General features: G+C 57.0%; 1 protein-coding gene across 3 annotated transcripts in view; it reads left to right on the forward strand.

Annotated features, from left to right (window-relative positions):
- Window positions 1-19,640, forward strand: part of PGS1 (phosphatidylglycerophosphate synthase 1) — a 33,343-nt gene that overhangs the window by 10,200 nt on the left and 3,503 nt on the right. For 2 of the 3 annotated variants that reach the window (XM_033089156.1, XM_033089158.1), the window contains exons 3-9: window positions 1,332-1,409; window positions 2,195-2,294; window positions 3,037-3,226; window positions 4,285-4,463; window positions 6,322-6,843; window positions 15,275-15,423; window positions 19,508-19,636. In XM_033089156.1, the coding sequence (XP_032945047.1) occupies window positions 1,332-1,409; window positions 2,195-2,294; window positions 3,037-3,226; window positions 4,285-4,463; window positions 6,322-6,843; window positions 15,275-15,423; window positions 19,508-19,627 (1,338 nt within the window). In that variant the 3' untranslated portion in view covers window positions 19,628-19,636. Of the gene's footprint in view, window positions 1-1,331; window positions 1,410-2,194; window positions 2,295-3,036; window positions 3,227-4,284; window positions 4,464-6,321; window positions 6,844-15,274; window positions 15,424-19,507; window positions 19,637-19,640 lie in introns of those variants that run through there. The other variant, XM_033089157.1, reaches the window with a different exon arrangement.

Genomic DNA, 19,640 nt, shown 5'->3' on the forward strand with positions numbered 1-19,640 from the left:
GGTTCTTTTTAAGTGTCCTCAGCAACCGAGGGTGATGACTGAGGCTCATGTGGTGACCTCCTGGCCAGGAGGCCGGCTCCACTGGGAACCTGCCTGGGGTGGGTGGGGCTGTGGAGGGCGGGAGGAACCGAGGCCGCCTTTTCCTGCCTTCTGACCTGCGTGGTGGGCAGAATGTCCTGGCACATACTGCGCGAGTGAGTGGATGTGTTTGTTCCCAGCACAGACAGAGCGCCTGCGTGCCCTGGGGTGAGGGTGCGTCGCTGGGTTGGTTCTACCTGGTCCCATGTCGTTACTGTAGCCGAGGCTGTGCCAGTGGACCTGGTGTCCACAGGAAACAGTCAGGCTTGTATCTTATTTGTTGTTTTTCCTTTGTCTTTTCTCTTTCTTCATGGTCACTTTGCCCACAAGCATCCATCTTAATAAATAACAAGACAAAGGAAACTTGGGAAGCTCTTATGTTTTTTCCTGGTATGTACGTAAGCCTTTCCCCAGCGGTGTGTTCGTCACGTATTTACCTCTTGTGCACAGTGCAGCTGAGGGTGCAGTGTTCCTTCTTGAGAGGAAAGCAGGCCCAGGGCATCCTCTGTTGCCCTCCTCTCACCAGGCCTTGCTCTCCTGTGTGTCTGTCGAGAGCTTGCCCTTGGGTAGTGCTGCTGTTCTTTCTGCCTTTGCCACCTCCTGTGGGATGGGGTCAGTTGCCACACAGGGGGGCTGGAATAGGCCTGGGGGAGCACACGGACTGTTAGGAGTGTGCCCTCCTCGAATGTTCGTAGGTTCTGTTTATGTGTCTGGATACCTGTTTGTTTGCCTTTCAAGAGTAACATACATGCTCGTTACAAAACCCCAGCCGCACAGGTGGGTTGGAGGAGGTGCAGGTTTACACCCATGCTCTCCTACTCTAGCTTTGCCCCTGGGGACCTCTCGGCAACTAGGCGTGTGTTCTGCATGCCCTGCACACACACGCGCACACACACACACACGTGCAGGGTGTGGACGGGTGGCAGTGGGACTTGTGTTCTGTTCAGTGATTTGCTTTTGTCTCAGTGGCACAGGGGACCTTGCGGTCAGTGTGCACAGATGTCCTCCCTTCCTTTGGCGGCTGCATTGTATCACGTGCAGCCCGTCATGCTTTACTTTAGGCAGTGTTTAACTCAGGAGTGTTAGGCTGATGGTTAGGCTACCTTACCCCTTGGGTTTGCTTTAAATATTCAGCGGTGAAGACACGGGAGTTGAGCTTCCTGCTGTTTTCCTCCAAGGTCAAAGCACTACATTTTCTCAGTGAACTACGAAAATGACGATTGGGAATTTTTGAATTGTCTCTTCTCTTTCAGGGGCAGATAAAAGTAGCCAAGAGTCGGGTCGTGATGGCGTCCCTCTACCTGGGGACAGGTCCTTTGGAACAGGAACTGGTAAGGTTTAAGGGGAGGTGGTCCTGTGGCAGCTGCAAATCACCTTAGAACCTCAGGGCGGCTCAGCCGTGAGTCGGCAGAGGGTGGCTCTTTCTTGGCCTCCGTCCATGGCCAGCTCTTGTTCTTGTGGCCCAGATCCTGGGGTATGTCAGGAGGACCGGTGAGGAGGTCTGGGGAGCGCTCATCCTGGGCTTCTGGCCTTGCTGGGCAGTGTCTGCCTCACCCTGCACAGGGACCCCTAGCCTGCCAGCTCAGGCCTTGCCAGATCTGGCCTGCTGCCTGGTTTTGCATGGCCTGTGGGCTAAGACTGGCTTTACATTGGTTCTCCTGGAGAAGAATATCATGTGTGACCCATGGAGAATGGCCGGTGGGCAGGCTGTGTCTTGGATTCATTCATTTAACAAATATTTACCGGGTGCTCCCCACGTGTGGGGCACTGGCTGGCCTTTGTCTGTGGGGAGCACCTGTTGAAATGTGTGTGGGAGCTGGTGTCCTAGCGTCTCCCCGAGTGGCAGGGTCCAGACTGCTTGGGCACCCCGCCTGACCCACAGACCCCGCTCCTGTGAGGCTCAGGCTGGAGACGGGCGTCAGGTGTCGTCTGCTGATCACCGTGCCAAGGCCGTCTCAGATGAAGACGTTTCTTAGCCTTGGCTTCTGAGCGCTATTCGGGGGGTAGTGTTCAAAGAGGATGGTAGGGCATTAGCTGGCAAGCTGATTCATTTTTAAGACATTTTCATCTTTTCGGATCTTACACTTCTGTTCTTTCGGGGTTCTCTTCTGGGTAGGTGGATTGTCTGGAAAGCACTCTAGAAAACTCACTCCAAGCGAAGTTTCCTTCAGACCTCAAGGTGTCCATTCTCTTGGACTTCACCCGGGGCTCACGAGGTAGGTCTGATGCACTCCCCATGTGGCCCCCCAATTCTTCCTCTTTTACAGCCTCTATTTTAGGAATTACACTTGCTTTCCCCATCCTCAGGCATGGGTGGGTAGGGTGGGGGGAGCTCTTTGAAGACTCTGGCTGGCCCAGGACTGTATGATTATCAGTCAGGATTCCTTCCGCAGCACATGACTGTAAACCCAACTAAAAACAGCGTGGGCAAAAAGAAACTTGTTTTGACTCCCGTGACCTGCTTCGGGCGGGGCGGGGCCGGTGGTGATTTGAGGTTCAGGTGTGTCACTAGGACCTGTTTCCTGGTCCTGCATCCTTGCTGCTGGCTTTAATCTCAGGCTCCGTGTGGTGGCCTCTGACGGCCAGGCCTGTCTCACCACGGCATCTTGTCCACTGGAAGAGTCTGCATCCCTGATGGTCAGACTGGAGCTCCCAAGTGTGCTGACCGGCCCAGGCCTGGCACTCCCTCTGTGGAGCTGGGGGTGCGGAAATGCCAAGAGTAGGGGCAAATGAATGCTGGTTGGTAAAACAGCCGCTGTCTACTGCCCGACCACATCCGTCGGCCCTGAGACGCGGCGGGTGTCCAGGACGGAGGCTGGCCTGGAGCTCCTCCGGCTAGAACCTGCGCCAGGTGGCTGACCCGGTTTGGACGGGCTGCGCCGGTGAACGTGGGCCCATGTGGGTGTTTTTCCTGGTATGACTTGCCTGTCCCCTTTCTTCTGCTTGCCCTGCATTCAGGTAGGAAGAACTCTCGCACCATGCTGCTCCCGCTGTTGCAGAAGTTTCCGGAACAGGTCCGAGTCTCCCTCTTCCACACCCCGAACCTCCGCGGGTTTCTGCGGCTTCTGATCCCGGAGCGCTTCAACGAGACCATCGGCCTCCAGCACATGAAAGCGTATCTCTTTGACAACAACGTCATCTTGAGCGGGTGAGTTGGCTCCTGCTGGCAGCCTCTCCCTTAGCATTCTCCAGCGTGGACGTCCGCGGAGCACAGAGAAGGGCAATTCCGTTTGCTGGAGCCTTCGAGAACCTGCCTGTATGTTTCAGTCTGCTTGCCTCCCTCTCATCTTCTTCGGCACTGAGTCTGCCTGGCAGCTGGGTGCCCTCAAAGGGCTGTTAACAGATAGCCAGGGGTGCCGAGAGGGACGCAGCCTCCGTGTCCATCGATAGACAGATGGATACAGAAGAAGTGGTGCATACACACAACGGACTGTTACTCAGCCATAAAAAGGAATGAAATCTTCCATCTGCGACAACATGGGTGGGCATAGAGGGTATTGTGCTGGGTGAAGTACGTCAGACAGAGAAAGACAGGTACCGTATGATCTCACCTATACGCGGAATCTGAAAAAAAAACAAAAAACGAATAAACAAAACAGAAATAGACCCACGGAGACAGCAGATAAGCTGTTGCTTGCCCAAGGGAAGGGGGTGGAGGATGGGGACATAAAAGCAAATAAATAAAATCGTAGCGTACTTTCTTCGTTGTAAATAATACCAGCTCGACGGGTGTATTGAGCACGTCCTGCGTGCTAGCCGCGATGCCAAAGCCCCTTATGTGTGCTCCTCATTTACTTCTCACCGCGACCCTGGCTAGTGGTTTCCTCGCTTTATAAATGAGAAGCCAGAGATCAGAGAGGACAAGTGACTTCGTCAGGCATGGCCAGCAAAGCAAAAGCAAAAACAAGACAGAACCAGGGTGGAAACCCAGGTCCTTCTGACTCTAAAACAGGCCCTGGTGACTAGTCCCGCATGGTAGTTGGCTCTGTAAGTGACCGTGTCTCTTCTCAGCTGATGGTCAGCTCTGTGAGGGGCAGGACTTCGCCGTCACTCTTGTATGTCACCTTAGTGCCACTCTAGCCTGTCTCTTGTGAGTGATGGTTAATTGGCTCCCACTGCGGCTGTGCCCTGATCTGCGTGATCACCCCTCCACACCCCCGCTCCTGCCAGCTTGCCCTTGTCCTCAGCTGCTTCTCCTCCCTGCAGGGCCAACCTGAGTGACTCCTACTTCACCAACCGTCAGGACCGCTACGTGTTCTTGCAGGACTGTCCCGAGATTGCGGACTTCTTCACGGAGCTGGTGGATGCTGTGGGGGACGTTTCTCTGCAGTTGCAGGGGGACGACACAGTGCAGGTGGTGGAGGGGATGGTGCACCCCTACAAAGGTAGAGTCCTCGGCTGCGCTGCCCTCCTGAGCATGTGGGTGGGTGGCCTTGCCACGGGCTTGGGGGACTCGGGTGGTAGAAACTCATTCTGCATTTGTTGCTGAAGCCAGACGGAGGTGACTCACTGGCCTTCAGCCGTGCTCTGCCGCGGAGGGAGCCGTCGGGAAGGTGGGAGCTGGGCTTCCAGGGCTCCAGTCTGTGTGCCTGGGGGCGAGCCAGGACTCTGGCCCGCGCTTACAGGAAGTGGCTCTGTCTCGTGTTGGCCGGTGGCTCTGTGGCCTCCGGCCTGGAAAGTGAAATGAGGAGCCATCAGCTCTGTTCCTTGGAAACGAGCAAATCCTGGCAGCTAGCGTTTCCGGGGGCATTTGTGTTCCTGTGATTCCTGTGATTGTGACTTTCTGGTGGCCTCCAGGAAGGTCTGCTGCGGACTCTGCAACAGTGTCAGCAGTGTGGGGAAGGGGTTAAACCCAGGCCACTAAGGAGAGGGGCTCCTGAGGTCCCCACCTGGGACGCAGAGCCAGGCTGTGCGTCTGCCAGACGCTCGGTTATCACCATTGTTTTTTGAAATTCCTCATTAAAAAATTTATGGAAATCTGTTTTGTCTTGTTATATGAACTAGCAATGACGTTATCCTTCTGCCCTTTGGCTCACAAAGCCTACAGCAGTTACTCTCTGGCCCATACGGAAAACGTTGGCTGACCCCCTTCTAACTTAACAGGCCACGCACGCACATGTAGGAAAGGTCCTGCGTCCAGGAATGAGGGAGAGTCAGCTGGGGAGGGCTGAGGCAGGGTGACTGGGCTCAGGGGCGGTTCCATAGCCTGGGCACCAGGTGCAGGGGACAGGGCCTGAGGCGATGTGTGGAGGGTGGCCGCCTCTCCCTGGTGGTGGCTGGTGTCACAGGGGGCATCGTGCACAGGCCATTCCTTCTGTGAGCTCCGTAGCCCAGCCCCGACAGGCACTCAGGTGTGGCCCTGTTCCCAGCTCAGGCCCTGGTGGCCGTTCTCTCCTCCCTCTCACTCTTGGTCAGTTGCTGAAGGCTGGCTGTTGTGTCTCTCTTTTCAGAGAGGCAACTTGTCAGTGTTGAAATTCTCCGTGCTTGTACTGTTTTCATTCTTTTCGTTAATTTCTGCTCTTTGGCATTTCCTTTCTTACACTGTATTTTGGTCTTTTCCTGTTGTTTGCCCCTCACTTCTTGAGTTGGGTGTTTAGCTGATTAATTTTCAGCCCCTTCTCATCTAATAACATGTACAGGCATTTCATTCTTTTTAGTATGTCTGGATGGCTGCTCGTCACCAGTGTCTGTGTGACCCGAGCCTGCCTGTCCACACGTGGCCCTCGGAGGGCTCTCCTGCACTGTCCCCACCCACATGATGTTTTCCCGCGCACAGCTGTGGGGTCTCTGCCTGTCCCGTGTGCTTGCACTTACAGGTGTCTCTGGGGAGACGTGCTCACTGAGCTGTCACATGCACACCAAGCAGCAGTCACGGGTGTGGTCTGTGTATGTGCTCAGAGAGGCTGGCCCCCGGAGCACCCTCGCGTCAGCCTCCCCAAGTTGCCCACGGTCCTGCTCTGTGTCACCGTCAGTGAGTCTGGCCTGTTCTGAAATGTTTAAGCGGAATGGCTAAGGCCTTTCCCCGTCCCCCTGGGCGCAGGTCCTTGTGGCAAGGCCCTTTCCTGGGTGTTTGGCCACAGGGGCCTCTCCTGCAGCCTGTGCCTTGCGCTCGGTAGAAACGTGTCCGGTCAGTGATCACTGTGGCCTCTGCTCGCCTCTCGGTGCCATGTTCCCTGTGCTGGGCAGGTGTCCGGAGCCCCAACTGCTGTCCCTTTGACCCCTCTTTCCCGTGTCTCCCTGTAGGTGACCGGGCTGCGTACTGCAAGGCCGCCAACGAGAGGGTCATGGGTGTCATCAACTCAGCCAGGACCCGCCAGCAGATGCTGCACGCCCAGACCTTCCACAGTGACGCCCTTTTGACCCAGGAAGACGCAGCGGCTGCTGGGGACCGGAGGCCCGCCCCGGACACCTGGATTTACCCGCTCGTCCAGATGAAGCCCTTTGAGATTCAGATTGATGAGATTGTCACTGAGACCCTGCTGACAGAGGCTGAGCGAGGTGCCAAGGTTTACCTCACCACTGGCTACTTCAACCTGACGCAGGCCTACATGGACCTGGTCTTGGGCACGCGGGCTGAGTACCAGATCCTGCTGGCCTCGCCGGAAGTGAATGGTTTCTTTGGGGCCAAAGGGGTGGCAGGCGCCATCCCGGCCGCCTACGTGCATATTGAGCGACAGTTCTACAGTGAGGTGTGCAGCCTGGGGCAGCAGGAGCGAGTCCGGCTGCAGGAGTACGGGCGCAGGGGCTGGACCTTTCATGCCAAAGGTAGGCGGCGGCTGCCGGAGGACCGCGCCCCAATGGGCAGCCTGGGCGGGCGGGGGAGGCGGGGAACGCCCCACAGCCCTGGCCCCCTTGTTAGTGCCTCTGGTGCCTGCCGGTTAGAGCCCTGCCCCTTCTCTGGGTCTGTCTTCAGCACAGCCCTGCGGGCACATCACACTTGTCCTGTTTAAGTGCGTTTCAGTTGTGCAAAGTCTCTCATTTATGCACCCCAGACTTACAAACTCACATCGCTGGGGTGGCTGTTTTAAAACGTGCACATGCTGCTCTCTGCAGGCGAGCCCGAAGCGTGCGATTCATCTTCCGTGATTGTTCTCCTGCGTGGGCCAGGCCCTTCTCAGGGACAGAGGGGATTCTTCAGGGTCGTGTCTAGCACTAAACAGCCCAGTTTTTCAGTCTTTTCCTCACCACTGCACTTGGTTTATAGCCTAGAAAACCAAGGCTGTGCACTTACGACACGCACGTGGGCGGTGCCGCTCCAGAGGTCCGTCTGAGCTGCGTGTTTGTGGTGCCCTGTCTCTCAGGCACCTGAGTCGCCCACAGGAGGCGTGGTCCCGGGTGTTTGGTCTAAGGCGGGAGTGCATGGGTTTAAACACACGCTCAGCAGCAGATGGTCCCTGCTGCTGCTTGATGCTGAGTGCACCTGCCTCGGGTGGAGTGACGCTCGGGCAAACCGCACAGCCAGGTCGCTTAGTCCAAAGGTGCAGAGGGCCCCTGAGCCACGAGTGAAGTACATGGCTTTTCTGGCTGCTCTGGGGTGGTTCAGAGGCCCATTTGGCTCCTGTGCTGCTCCTGGATGCTTTCGGAGGAGCTGAGTGAGGGAGGAGGGGTGGAGTTGCCTCGGCCTCCGTATCAGGGGGGATCCCGGCTGCATACGGCCGCGGCCCCTTGTCTGTGCTGTTAGACTGGAGGTCATCTTGGAATCCTCAGGCTGACTTTTTTTTTTTTTTTTTTTTAACCTAGTGGTTTTCACGTGGGGCTGCATTATAAGAAATACTGAAGCCCAGGCCACCCTAGACCTGAAACCAGCTCTCTGGGGATTGAACCCAACAGGATGTTTTCAAAAACTCCCCAGGAGAGTCTGACGCCTCCAGAACCGCTGTCGTAGTTCTCACAGCGGTGAAGCTTCTGGCGTTTTGGGTGGTTCCTGCTGCCTACTTCGAGCCCCACGGGCCTGCTCAGGCAGGTGGCATTGTTTGGTGTGGGAAGGGAGCTACCCCATCGTATTGCTCCTCGCGTGTGTCATTGGCTAAGCCAGGCTGGAGGTCAGACGTCTCAGGGCAGGTAGGGCCAGCCCGTGGAGGGATGTAGAAATATGTTAGGATTGGCTTTGTTACTTCTGAGAATAGCAGCAGTGCCTGGGGTGGGGTATTGGAGACAGATTGCTGGACAAGCGGGGAAGCTTTGAGCTTTGCAGATGACGCACGTGCCTGGACATGTGCCTGGGGAGCTGCACAGGGCACATCAGACTGCACTTGCTCCTTATCTGCCCTGTGGCTGGGCCAGTAAGGGGTCCCTTATCGCTCGGGTCCCCCAGCTCAGCCTAGCTCATCGGTTCTGACTGTGCAGTGGGTTATTTCCCTGAAGCTGAGTGATAAACGTGCAGTGACTCCCCAGTTACCATTGAAACAGAAACACCTAACCGGCTTTTCCAGTGTGTCTCGCCTTTTCCCGGACTGGCATGCTTCTGGCGCTCCCTCCCCCCACCCTGCTACGGGTGTGGCTCTGCAATCTGGGGGCACTGGGTTACTGGGAAGGCCAGGAATCCCAGGGTGTGTTTGTGCATGTGTGTGTGTGAGAGAGGGTTGGGGGATGGCGGCCATGCACGGAGAGCAGAGGACCTCGCCCTAAAGTGAGGAATCCGGGGTCAGAGATCACTCAGTGCTGAAGTCAGGGTCCAGGGTCCTTGCCTGCTCAATGGCTGTGATGATAGTGGGGGCCTTAAGTCAGTCCCCTTTTCTGGCTTATCTTCTGATGGTCACTTCTCCTAGAGCAACCTCGAAGAGACACAGCCTGTGTCGGGTGCAGCCCAGATGGGTATGGATGTCGGTGGTCGGAGCAGTAGACCACTTACAGACTGTCCATTCTCTGCAAGGCCCTGCTGGGTACAGGCGGGGTGCCTGTTTGGGGTGTCTGTTTGGACCCTGGAAAATTCCTGCCAAAGGCTGAGTGGCCGATACCACTGTCCCCTTAGCCAGGGTCCTGCAGGACAGGCCTGGGACGATCTCGGCTCCTCTTGCTCCCATGAGCCCTGGGGCAAGGGACGTGAGCCGGACAGTGTATTTGCTGCTTCTGGATTCTTGTGCCTCCGACGGTGTCCCACGTGTCAGCACCGCACATCCCTGGGAGTCAGGCAGCGAGAGGCTCTGAGGGCTGAGTGTGTGTTGCACCTGCTGCCGGCCTGGGGAGCGTGGTGCTGGCAGGAAGCTCCGCTTGCTCCCTGCCCGCAGGAGGCTGACAGGCTGAGTGGGGAGAAACAGGCGTGGGTGGCAGTTCAGTCCATGACAGGAAGGTCCGGGGACTGCAAGATTTTCTGTCTTACGGGGATTGTCGGGAAAGCTGCTGTGTGCTAACTTTGCTTAGTACAGGCCTGCCCCCGGCGCACCTGGCCGATTTCGTAGCAGACTTGAATCTATACCACATTTTAGTCAATTGAGTTTCTTCAAAGAGCCAGAGGAGCCCCCCCTATTTAAAGGCACGCGCTGGAGACTTCCTCTGCAACCTGGTTCATCTGTTCCGTTTTCACCTGGATGTTTGCAAGGGACGCCTATTGAGAACACTAAGGAGACCCTGCGCCAGTGGGACAGTGGAGGGAGCAGTTAGCAGGCTCGAGTCTCGGAGCCTGGTTCTCAGGCCACATTTACCTTTGGCAGAAGTGGAGGGACCTGATTCAGCGTCTGTAAAATGGGGCGACAGCACTGGATCGTACTCAGGAGAGGAGGGTGACGTGCCACACATGGGGGACGCAACGTTGCATCCCTTGGGAGAGAGGCGGCCTTGCCCTCTGTGGTGGTGGTGCTCTTGTCCCCGGGGTCAGTGAGGCCAGAGGTCTTAGCTGCGGCGTGGCATCAGTCAGCTGGCGGAATCTTCTGATTCACGGCCCCTCGGTTTCCTGTTGTCTCCCGCCTCCTTACCCAGCAGGTGTGGTGGGATGGGTCTGGGAGCTGGGGTAGCATCGGGCCTCCTAATGGAAAGCTGCTCGAACACTGCAGGAGAGTCCCCGAGTGGACCCTGGGGATTCTGAGTTTTCGTGTCTGCTTTCCCTCACTGTGCAGGTAGTAGGCGCAGACGCTGCTCTTTACAGATGGTGGAGCACGGCATAAGTTTTTGTCTTATAACTGAAAGTTTGTGCCCTTTTGTTTTTTTATTTTATTTATTTGTTTAAAGACTTAGCTTTTTAGAGCAGTTTTAGGTTCACAGCAACATTGAGAGGGTGGGACAGAGATTTTTCCCATCCACCCCCTGCCTCCCACCTGCACAGCCCCCCTCCCCGTTACCAACCCCCACCAGATGGTGCATTTGTTACAATGGATGAACCTGCACAGACGCGTCATTACCACTCAGTGCCCACAGTTTACATGAGGAGTTACCTGCTGCTGTACTTTCTGTGGGTTTGGACAAACGTGAAGTGACAGGGACCTACCGCTATTGTGTCACGCAGAGTAGTTTCACGGCCCTAAAAATCTCTGTGCTCGGCCAGTTCATCCCCACCCCCCACCCCCTGGCAGCCCCGATCCTTTCACTGTCTCCATAGTTTCGCCTTTTCCAGAATGACACACACTTGGAATCACACAGTATGCAGCCTTTCCACACTGGCGTCTTTCTCTTAGGAATATGCATTTAACGGTCCTCCCTGTCTTTTCCTGGCTTGACAGCTCATTTCTTTTTAGTGCTGAATAATATTCCCTTGTCTGGATGGGCCACAATCTATTTGTCCGTCCGTCCACTGAGGGCGGCTTGGTTGCCTGCAGGGATCCCCCGTTTAAACCTGGTTCTGATCGAGAGTGGGGTTCAGGGGGTCAGGCGCAGCATGGCTTTGTGTGCAGTTCCGAGTACTGTGTCCCCCACGTGCCAGCAAACTGACCTGTCACGAGGCTTCAGGGAGCCTGCGTGAGTGAAGCCTGGCAGGCCTCCCGCCTCACATCTCGGCTCTGCTCCATGGGGGCGCTCACACATCACGGGACTTCTGGAAGAAGCATTCAGCTTTCCCAGCCTGGCCCAGCCCCACCCAGCAGCCCCTTCAGATGGGGACATGAGGATCAGAAAACGAGTTTTAAGATGTTAACTTTGACTCATCTGGATGCAATATTCTGGCGTTAACAGCACAACGTGTGTGGTTAGGGCGGGGCAGGGCCACAGATGAAGACTCTTCTGGCTCCTGCTGACAAGGAATCTGTTAATGATTGTGAGAGTTGTCACTATTTTTACTGCCTTCCCGACAGGCCGCTTGGCATAGTGCCCAAAAGCGAACTTGCAGTGAGAGCTGGGGCAGCTCCACCCTGTTTCCCCTGGCACACGGGAGGCAGTTTCACCTGGGAACTGGCAGGTAGGCTGTGGGGGCAGCTCCATGCGCTGCTCCCCTGAGATGGAAGCGTGCACCCTGGCATCGGGACAGGCGGGTGCTCACCCCTCCGCGGCAGCAGAGGACCTTGAGGTCTGCTGTCCCCTCTTGCTTTTTCAGGGGTCTGAGAGCCCTTTGAGATCGATTGCAGACTCGTGGGGCGGGGGAGGTGAGGAGGGCTGGATAAGTTTGGATTTTCCTTGGAGTGATCCTCAGGGGAGACCTCTAACTCAAAATGTACAAGCTCCTGCTTAGAACCTCCGAACTTTTTTTAGGCTCAATTTAGTCATCAGTTGTTTTTGGAAGAGGCTTTACTATTCTCATTTATTTTATTCAAACAAATATTTACCAAGTGCCTGCCGTGTGCCAGGCAGCATTCAAGGCACTGAGAATAGTCACCGGGATCTAGACAGACTGACTCCCTGGCCTCCTAAGGCTTGTAGTTCAGTGGGAGGCAGATAATAAGCAGATGAGTCTCTTCAAATATAATGGAAGGGTCATGAAGGAGACCAGAGCACGAGAAGGGATCCAGGCTCACGGGGGCTGTTAGATGAGGGCTCAGGGAGGGCCTCTCTGAGGAGGTGACTCTGAGGGAACAGAAATGTGAAGCCCCAAAACCCCGCGGGCCTTGCAAAGCAGCACACAGCCGTGTGGCCAGGAGTGAGGCGGGGAGGGCTGGGCGTGGGGCAGTGAGATTGGAAGGTGGCCGGGGCCATCGGCAGGGGCTGAGGCACAGGGAGCGGTGGCCGTGGGGAGCCTTTGGGTCGTCTGGCTTGCCCTTCAGACTGAGGCTGGGCCGTGTGGAGAAGGGGCTGCAGGCGGGAGTGAGCAGAGCAGAAGCAGGTGTCTCCTTTCTAAGGAGGAGGCGTGGAGCAGGGCATCTGGTCCAGAGCTGGGAAGCTGCAGAAGTCTCGGGACTCCAGCCCAGTCTTCCTGTGTCCCCCGAAGCAGGAAGCACGCACTCCAGGGCACCCACACACATGCTCTCTCCCTGCCCATCTGAACCACCCCTGCTCAGTCCCCGAAGTGCTGTCGTCCCGCTGGGAAGCCTCTCCCTGACCAGGTGATTCCTGGAACGGTGGAGAAGTGGGGCCCAAAGGTCAGGCCTGGGTGAAGAGCTGGGGCTTGATAACAGGTTTCTGGCCGGCTGGGAAGTGTCGTGTTTCCCGTCAGCGAGTCCCGGTGACATCCCGGAGCTCCAAACGCAGGGATGAAAGATTGCTCAAAAGAACCTGTCGTGCCCCTGCCCCCAGTGGCCATTTCCCAGCTGTCCTCGGTGCAGAACAAGAGCTGAGCGCTCCTGACTGGCAAGCTTCTGTCCTTCTAGAAGGACCACGTCCCAGCGCCTGCCTGCCCAGCGCTCGGAGCTCTGGGGGCGCCCGTGGCACCATTTATGGTCTTTATTTTCTTTTTGATGGACAAGAAGTGCAGTGCAAGTTAGAGTGCAGGGGGCGGTGGAGGAGCAATCGCAGGCCTCCCCAACGTGGTCAGCAGGGCAAAAGGGGCGCCACCTCTTCAACCCCAGCTGATCACCTGAAGTCCATCCTGGGCTGAAGAAGGAAGTGGAGGGAGGCAGACGTGGCAGGGAAGTAGGTGTGTGTCCCGGTTCCAGGCTTTCGGGGAGGGAGCTGAAAAACTCATGATCTGTTATATGCACAGCACGGGTATGTGTGACTGCAGCACACAGACAGACAGACAGTATGTCTGTGACAGTGAAGTTTTGTTCTGAGGGTGCAGTTAGGAAGAACGGGTGTAAAACAGCTCCTTCCGGGCCAGTAGTGAGAACAGGCAGAGAAGCAGTGGTGCATGTGGGGGAGCGGGGCGGGCTGGTGGTGCGGGCTGGCCACCCTGTGTTGAAGCAGATTTTACAAATAAAAAGTTCCCGTAGGACCAGGCCCTTCAGCCATCCCAGCAGACCTTGCGGTCCAGAAGCTCTGGATGCACACAGCCAGGGTGACATTCACGTCAGGTGACATTCATGTCACCCATGAGGGTGTCGGGCCTCCCTCCTCAGCCTCACTTGTCCCCTTGCTGGCTGGACAAGGGCTGCTCTTGGCGTCAGAAGACTTGGAACTGTAAGCTGTTGCCTGCCTTCTGAGGCTGCTGGCGAGCTGCCTGTCACCGTGTCCCATGTCCCGTGTCCCTCCCCGCTCCAGACTCTGGGAAGCTGGGCAAGAACACCTGAGCCTGATGTGCCTGCACAAGACAAGCACGGCCATTTTGCTCGGACCTCCCTGGGCAGCGGGTTAGGGTGCCAGGGCCAGCCCGTCCACCCCTGTGGTCTCTCGACACAGGATAAGGCAGGCCACGTGCTTGTCCCCACGGCAGTGGCCCAGTGGGGCGGGACAGTTGATTGAGCGGTGCCCACAGGCAAGTGAGTGGCTTTGATGTGGCCCCTGTGTGTGTGGGGGGATGTCAGACACATGACAGGAACAGGCAGCAGAGCGTCGTCTTCTCTTACCCAGGACGTCCTTGGAAATGCTCTTATGGAGTGAGAATTAGGAAATGACCTTCTATTTTCGGAGCTTGGTGAGCGTTACATGTTGTTGATACGCGTGTGACGATGGTGCGTGACTGGCCCTTGGAGAGGGTCATGTTGGTGGAGGAGAGGCCGACGTGCTGGGACGGCGAGGAGCCCGCTGCGAGCAGGGGCGCCACACAGCTGCCTGGCACCCCCTCGGCCACCCGGACGTTGGGCGGGGTTTCTGGGCAGTGTCCCTGGTGCTGTGAGGGCACAACACAGAGGAAAAGAAAGAAGCCAGGGCAGTCGGGGCTCCCTCCCGTAAGAGGAAGGAAGTCGAGGGCGACAGATGTCCCTGGGAGGCTTTGGGAATTGTTTTTGTGGGAGAAGTAGTTCTGATGGGGGCTGGACTGTGCAAGTGGGCCCTGGCGCTCGGGGGTGGTGACGGAATGGGGGCACGGGGTGCAGAGCAGAAGGCCTACCTGTCCCGTTTCATGTGACGTTTTAGGTTCTGAGAGAATCCGGGACCTGCATTACAGAAATGTCACACCATGTGTTGTCAGAGACAGCAAGTTGCCAGGTTGGGGGACAAAGCAGGAACCCCTATTCCAAGCTGCCCGTACTGTGCCCTGCCTCGTCTCTGAGTGTAACGTCAGCCGGCTCATTTTCTACCGAAAGAGGGGAAGCAGTGTCCTCTGGGCGGGCAGACTTGCAGCGCCTCTGAGGTCCGGCCCCCACCGGCCCCCAGGGGACAGTGGCTGGTGCCTGAGCCCAGCGGGTCTCCCTTTGGTGCCCTGGGGGCTTCCAGTGTGTGTGTTGTGTTAGCAGCCTGAAGAGGGAGGTCGTGAGTCCCTCGGGAGGAAGGCCCCGGCCTGTGTTCAGGTAGACACAGAATGGTGTGACTTTTCTTACCAAGCGCCTGTGTCACCCCCGTGGAACCGGCCGCCTCTGCTGTCCCCAACCCCCATGTAGCACGGCGGTGGCCTCTTTCCCTCAGTGCCTGTGGAAGGACGATGGAGCTTCTGCCCAGATGGGCTGAGTCCCAGTGGCTGGGCTGAGTCCCAGTGGCCAGCCTGTGGTGGAGGTGGTTCAGAGAGTGGGAAGGGCCTCCGGTTAGCCCCTGGGGTTGGGGGGCACGGGCACCCCAGGTTCCCTTTAAGAACCCACTTCTCGCCATGCTTGGGGGAAGAGGCCACAGCGTGCAGGGCGGCAGAAAGAACGGAGCCGTCCCACTGAGCCACCTGGGGCCGGGGCCAAGAGGAGGCTGGCCAGCCTGCCCAGCGGGTCTGCAGCAGCGGCACCCCCAGCACCCGGGTTTTCTTAGGTGGAAATGGGGTGTGGAGCGGCTTGGGAAGATGCTGTGCTCACTTCCTCTGCACGTTTCCTTTTCCCTGCAGGCCTGTGGCTGTACCTGGCTGGGAGCAGCCTGCCCTGTCTCACGTTGATTGGCTCTCCTAATTTTGGGTACAGGTCAGTCCATCGGGACCTGGAGGCCCAGATCGCCATCGTGACGGAAAACCAGGCCTTACAGCAGCAGCTCCACCAGGTGCGTGGGGGACGCGGGGGCGTGGAGCTGGGTGCTCAGCCCTGCCTGTCTCGCATTCCCTGGCAGCTGTCTCCCGCTGCCCACCCGCCGGGACTGAGCCCAGTGAGGAAGAGCCCGAGTCCTCAGCAGCCCCCTGGTGGTGGCAGGAATGGCTGGTGGCCAGAGAAGCTGGCTGCAGGGCGTCCCTCTGAAGCCTGCAGGCCTCTGACTGCGGAGCCCTTCCCGGAATGCAGGTCCACTATGGAAGGGGCCCACCCGGGCAGAAGGGGTGACACAGAAGCCAGGAAAAGGAGGCCGACCCACAGAGAAGCCAGAGCACCAGAGCACCAGTGCGGGGGCTCGTGGAGAACTCGCTCGCGGGTGTCCGTGCCCTCGAGCCCCAGCCCTCTCTGCACGGATGTTTGGGCTTTTTGTCTCAGACTCGTGCGCTCGGTGGTGATCGGGCCCGGGTTGCTTTGGGATTGAATATAAGGGGGTGGTGGAGAGCTTGGACATTTGCCAGGCCAGAAGCAGGGGTTCCTCGGGGCGTGTTTGCAGGGTCAAGGTACGGGTGTGTGGGACTGGGGAAACTTGCGGGCGGCCTCTGCCTGCCCCCCATGTCCAGGGACGGAGCTTGGCCAAGGCAGGGTCCCTCTTCCTTCGGGGTGCGGGGGGTCCTGGAATTCTGTGTGGCTTTTCTCATGCTTATAGTTGTAATGGGGTTGCTTTCCTTGCAACCCTGAGAGGGAGAAGGCAGGCATTCTTGTGGAGAGCAGGGGATGGGACCTGACTTGCTGTGTCTGGCCCAGCACGTTGGTGTGGACAGGTGATCGCGTGCAGGTGGCCCTTTGAGGACCCTCCTCTCCTCCCCTTGGAAGACACTTCCATTGTCTGGTCGGGCCTGCGCTGTCAGCCGTTTCAGTCGGGAGAGCAGCCCTTTCTCCTGAGCTCGGGCTGGAGAGTTGTGGGGTCGGGGATCCTGAGCCACATGCTGCTGGCTGGCGACCCAGCGCCAGGTGCAGAGAAGCAGGGCGAGCACTCCGTCTCCTCCGTGGGACGGGAACGCAGTGGTGGTTCCCTGAGCGTCAGCCGTGGCTCCACCTCCTTGCATGCTAGTGAGATTTACTCTCTGTTTAAAGTGGAGAATGACAAAGTTAGTGGCAATTCCTTCATGCTTTTGTGTGAATGTCTGTCCTTGGTCACTTGCAGCCGTCAGCGCTGATAGACTTTTGAGAATGCAAACACACCACCCCGGCGTGTGAGTCCGGGCAGAGCTTTGGGCTCCGAGTTTGTGGCCTGTACAACACAGCCTTCCCGGGAAGGTGCCAGCTTTCCTCCCTCCCGAGTCGGGATCCCACTGCTGATAACATTGCTGTAGGCCCAGCCGCAGAGGCTTCATTTCAGCTGGTGACTTTGTGAAGCTTTTATTCTCCAGTGTTTGGGAATTGCTGTTGCGAAATAGTTGGAGCCTTTGTTGCTGGAGGAGGAAATGGTCACGGCCTTGTGCCCCGGGATCTGCCTCCTGCGATCTGGGAATCTTGTCCGACTGAGTGGGGCCTTGGTGCCGGGAAGGGCTTCACGATGGAGGGTGAGAGGAAGTGGCAGCGGTCACGCTCTGGGTGGCCAGTGGGAGAAGCCGATCCGCTCAGCAGGTTTCCAGCAAATGACTGAGGAAGCCCCCACAGCCGAGGTCCCAGCGGGGACGGCCGGCCTCAGAGCCGGCTGGCGTGAAAGGTTCACACCTGCACCTTCCAGGGGTGAGCCTCCTGGACTTCCGCCCCCCACCCCCACCCCCCGCCGCAGAGAGCGGGTTTCCACAGACGCCTGGGTCCCTGAGTGTCTGTCCCCGATCAGTAGAGAAGCGTTTGTGTGACTTGGCCTGGGGCCGGACAAAGTCTCTGTGGACCTGGGCTCATTTGGGGGAGCAAGTTCCCCAGGCCTGTGCCCAGGGTCCTGGTACTGGCCACTGTCCCCCACTTCCTGAGACGGAGGACTGAACCCACATCCTGGTTCTTGAGAAAAGCTGGGCTGGTTGTGGTCAGTATCTGTTTTCCCAAATGACATATTTGGGATATTTTCTTTTTCTTCCCAAACCTGAATCCCAGGGGCTTTTGATTGTGGGAGGGTGGCAATTCATGCTGCAGCTCTTCCCTTCTTTAGAGCCTTTGAAATGCAGAAACGCCTTTCTGGATAATTCCGCCCGTATGCTCATATGCTGGGACTGCAGTTGCCGTTGTGGAGGCCCGTCAATGCCCGATTTTGGGACTGCCCAGCCACACAACCTCCCACAGCCCAGAAAGTCCCTAAAACCCCGTTGCCTGGGTGCCTTCTCCCAGAAGCCGCCTTGGAACTCTCCTTGGGATGCGGGCATGGGCCCCGCTTGGGTCACACTGGGATGGGATGGGAGGTATTTTTATCTGAACCCCAAGTCCCGCCCTTCTCTTAGTGCATACAGTAAAGACTGAAAGCTTCCTGGTTTTGTTCAGGGAACACGCTTTACCACTTGTGACCCCAGAAAGACACCCTAGAACAGCATTGTAACCTCGATCAGCTGACTTCCTTCTCCATCCCTGTTGTGGCGTCTGTGAGGAAACTTAAGTGTTTCTGGTAATTTAATTGAAATCTTGGCTGCATATTCGTTTGAAAACATAAAGCTGGAGCTGGGTCAGTGGAGACTCCTGCAAACCAGCCCCCGAGACTGAAGCCCGAGACTGAAGCTGGCAGCTCCGTCAGGCGCAGCAGCAGCCGTCGGAGGCCAGGGACCTCCGACGGTGGGATTGGGCAGCCCGGCGGGAGCTCTCAGGGGCCAGGCCCCGCAGCACGGGCTCCCGGCCACAGGGCCACAGAGCCAGCGCCAGGAACGTGCAGGAAGAACTGCATCCAGGCGCTCGGCTGCCCCAGGCCTTGATGGGAAAAGCTGTGGACCAGCTCCCAGCGTTCTGGAAGGCCAGGCAGCCTCGTCCCGTTCTCACGGGGTCAGAGGAGCTTGGGGGGGACACACCCTCTGCCCCCACCCACAGAGGAGAGCCGGCCAGGCTTCTCTCGGGCGCTGCTGGTCCTCCGTGGTCAGAGCATCTTCACAGCCATTGCTGCTCGGTCCTCACGGTGGTGTGGGATGATAGGCGTCTCATAGCTCAGGGGACGTAGGTCGCAGCCAATGTGGAAGTGCGGTAGGTCCCCTACAAAAGGGAACAGTGCGTGGGGGGCGAGTTGTTTAAAAGACACAGTTTCTCCGTCAGTGATCCCAAGCGCGGTTTATGGCAAGGCTTAGATATGTGTTACTTAACTTGTTTTTAAATATGAAAGTGATAATTGTGAAAATTAAGAGGTTAGAATATACTGGCCCTTTCGTCCATAGATAATTGCTGAAATCCTTTTGATTGATCTTCCATATTCTATGAGCACATGGAGAGGCCTAACTTGTTTCTTTTTAATGAAATTAGAATTATATGGTGTCTATGATTTCATATTCAGGATTTTTCGCTTAATGTATGTGCTTATCTGCGTTACTGAATAAACGTTCTTCTAGAACATGAGTGTCTCATAGTGAGTGCTGGGTTGTCATTTGGGTTTATTATATTTAATTAGTTGGTTGTTGGACATTTAGGTGGCTTTCAGTTTTTCCCTATTACAGATATCAGTGTACAAAAATCTCAGAGCATGCTTCTTTTCTGGGGATAAACTCTTGCGAGTGGCGCTTTTGAAGGCTCTGAGGGCTTTGCCAGACTGCTCTCGGCAAAGACGACGCGATCCCCTCCATCAGCGCCCGCTCCCAGGACTTTGTCAGCCCCGGTGGTGGTGTTACGGAAGCTTCTGCCAACTGCAGAGAAGAAAAACTATGTCTCATGTACAAAATAATCATAATTGTGCAGTGCCTCCTGTAGAAAGGTGAATGTTCACTTTTTCTGCCAGCTGTATCTCTTCAATTCTAAATTGCCAGTCCCCTGCACGGCTTGGTGTTAAAAACATGCAGCAACACGGGCTCCTGAGCTTTTCCAAAGAATGTTTCAAAGGGGCCACTTGCAGGGCCTGGCCGCCAGGCCCCGGCACCCATCCTGTTGCCTGGTGCTGGAGGGGCCCCCTAACTCCTGTTCCTTTTCCTCAGGAGCAGGAGCAGCTCTACCTGAGGTCAGGTGTGGTGTCCTCCGCCACATTCGAGCAGCCGAGTCGGCAGGTGAAGCTGTGGGTGAAGCTGGTGACGCCGCTGATTAAGAACTTCTTCTGAGGATGACAGGTGC

Source organism: Rhinolophus ferrumequinum, chromosome 21 (genome assembly GCF_004115265.2).
Source record: "Rhinolophus ferrumequinum isolate MPI-CBG mRhiFer1 chromosome 21, mRhiFer1_v1.p, whole genome shotgun sequence".
NCBI lineage: Eukaryota > Metazoa > Chordata > Mammalia > Chiroptera > Rhinolophidae > Rhinolophus > Rhinolophus ferrumequinum.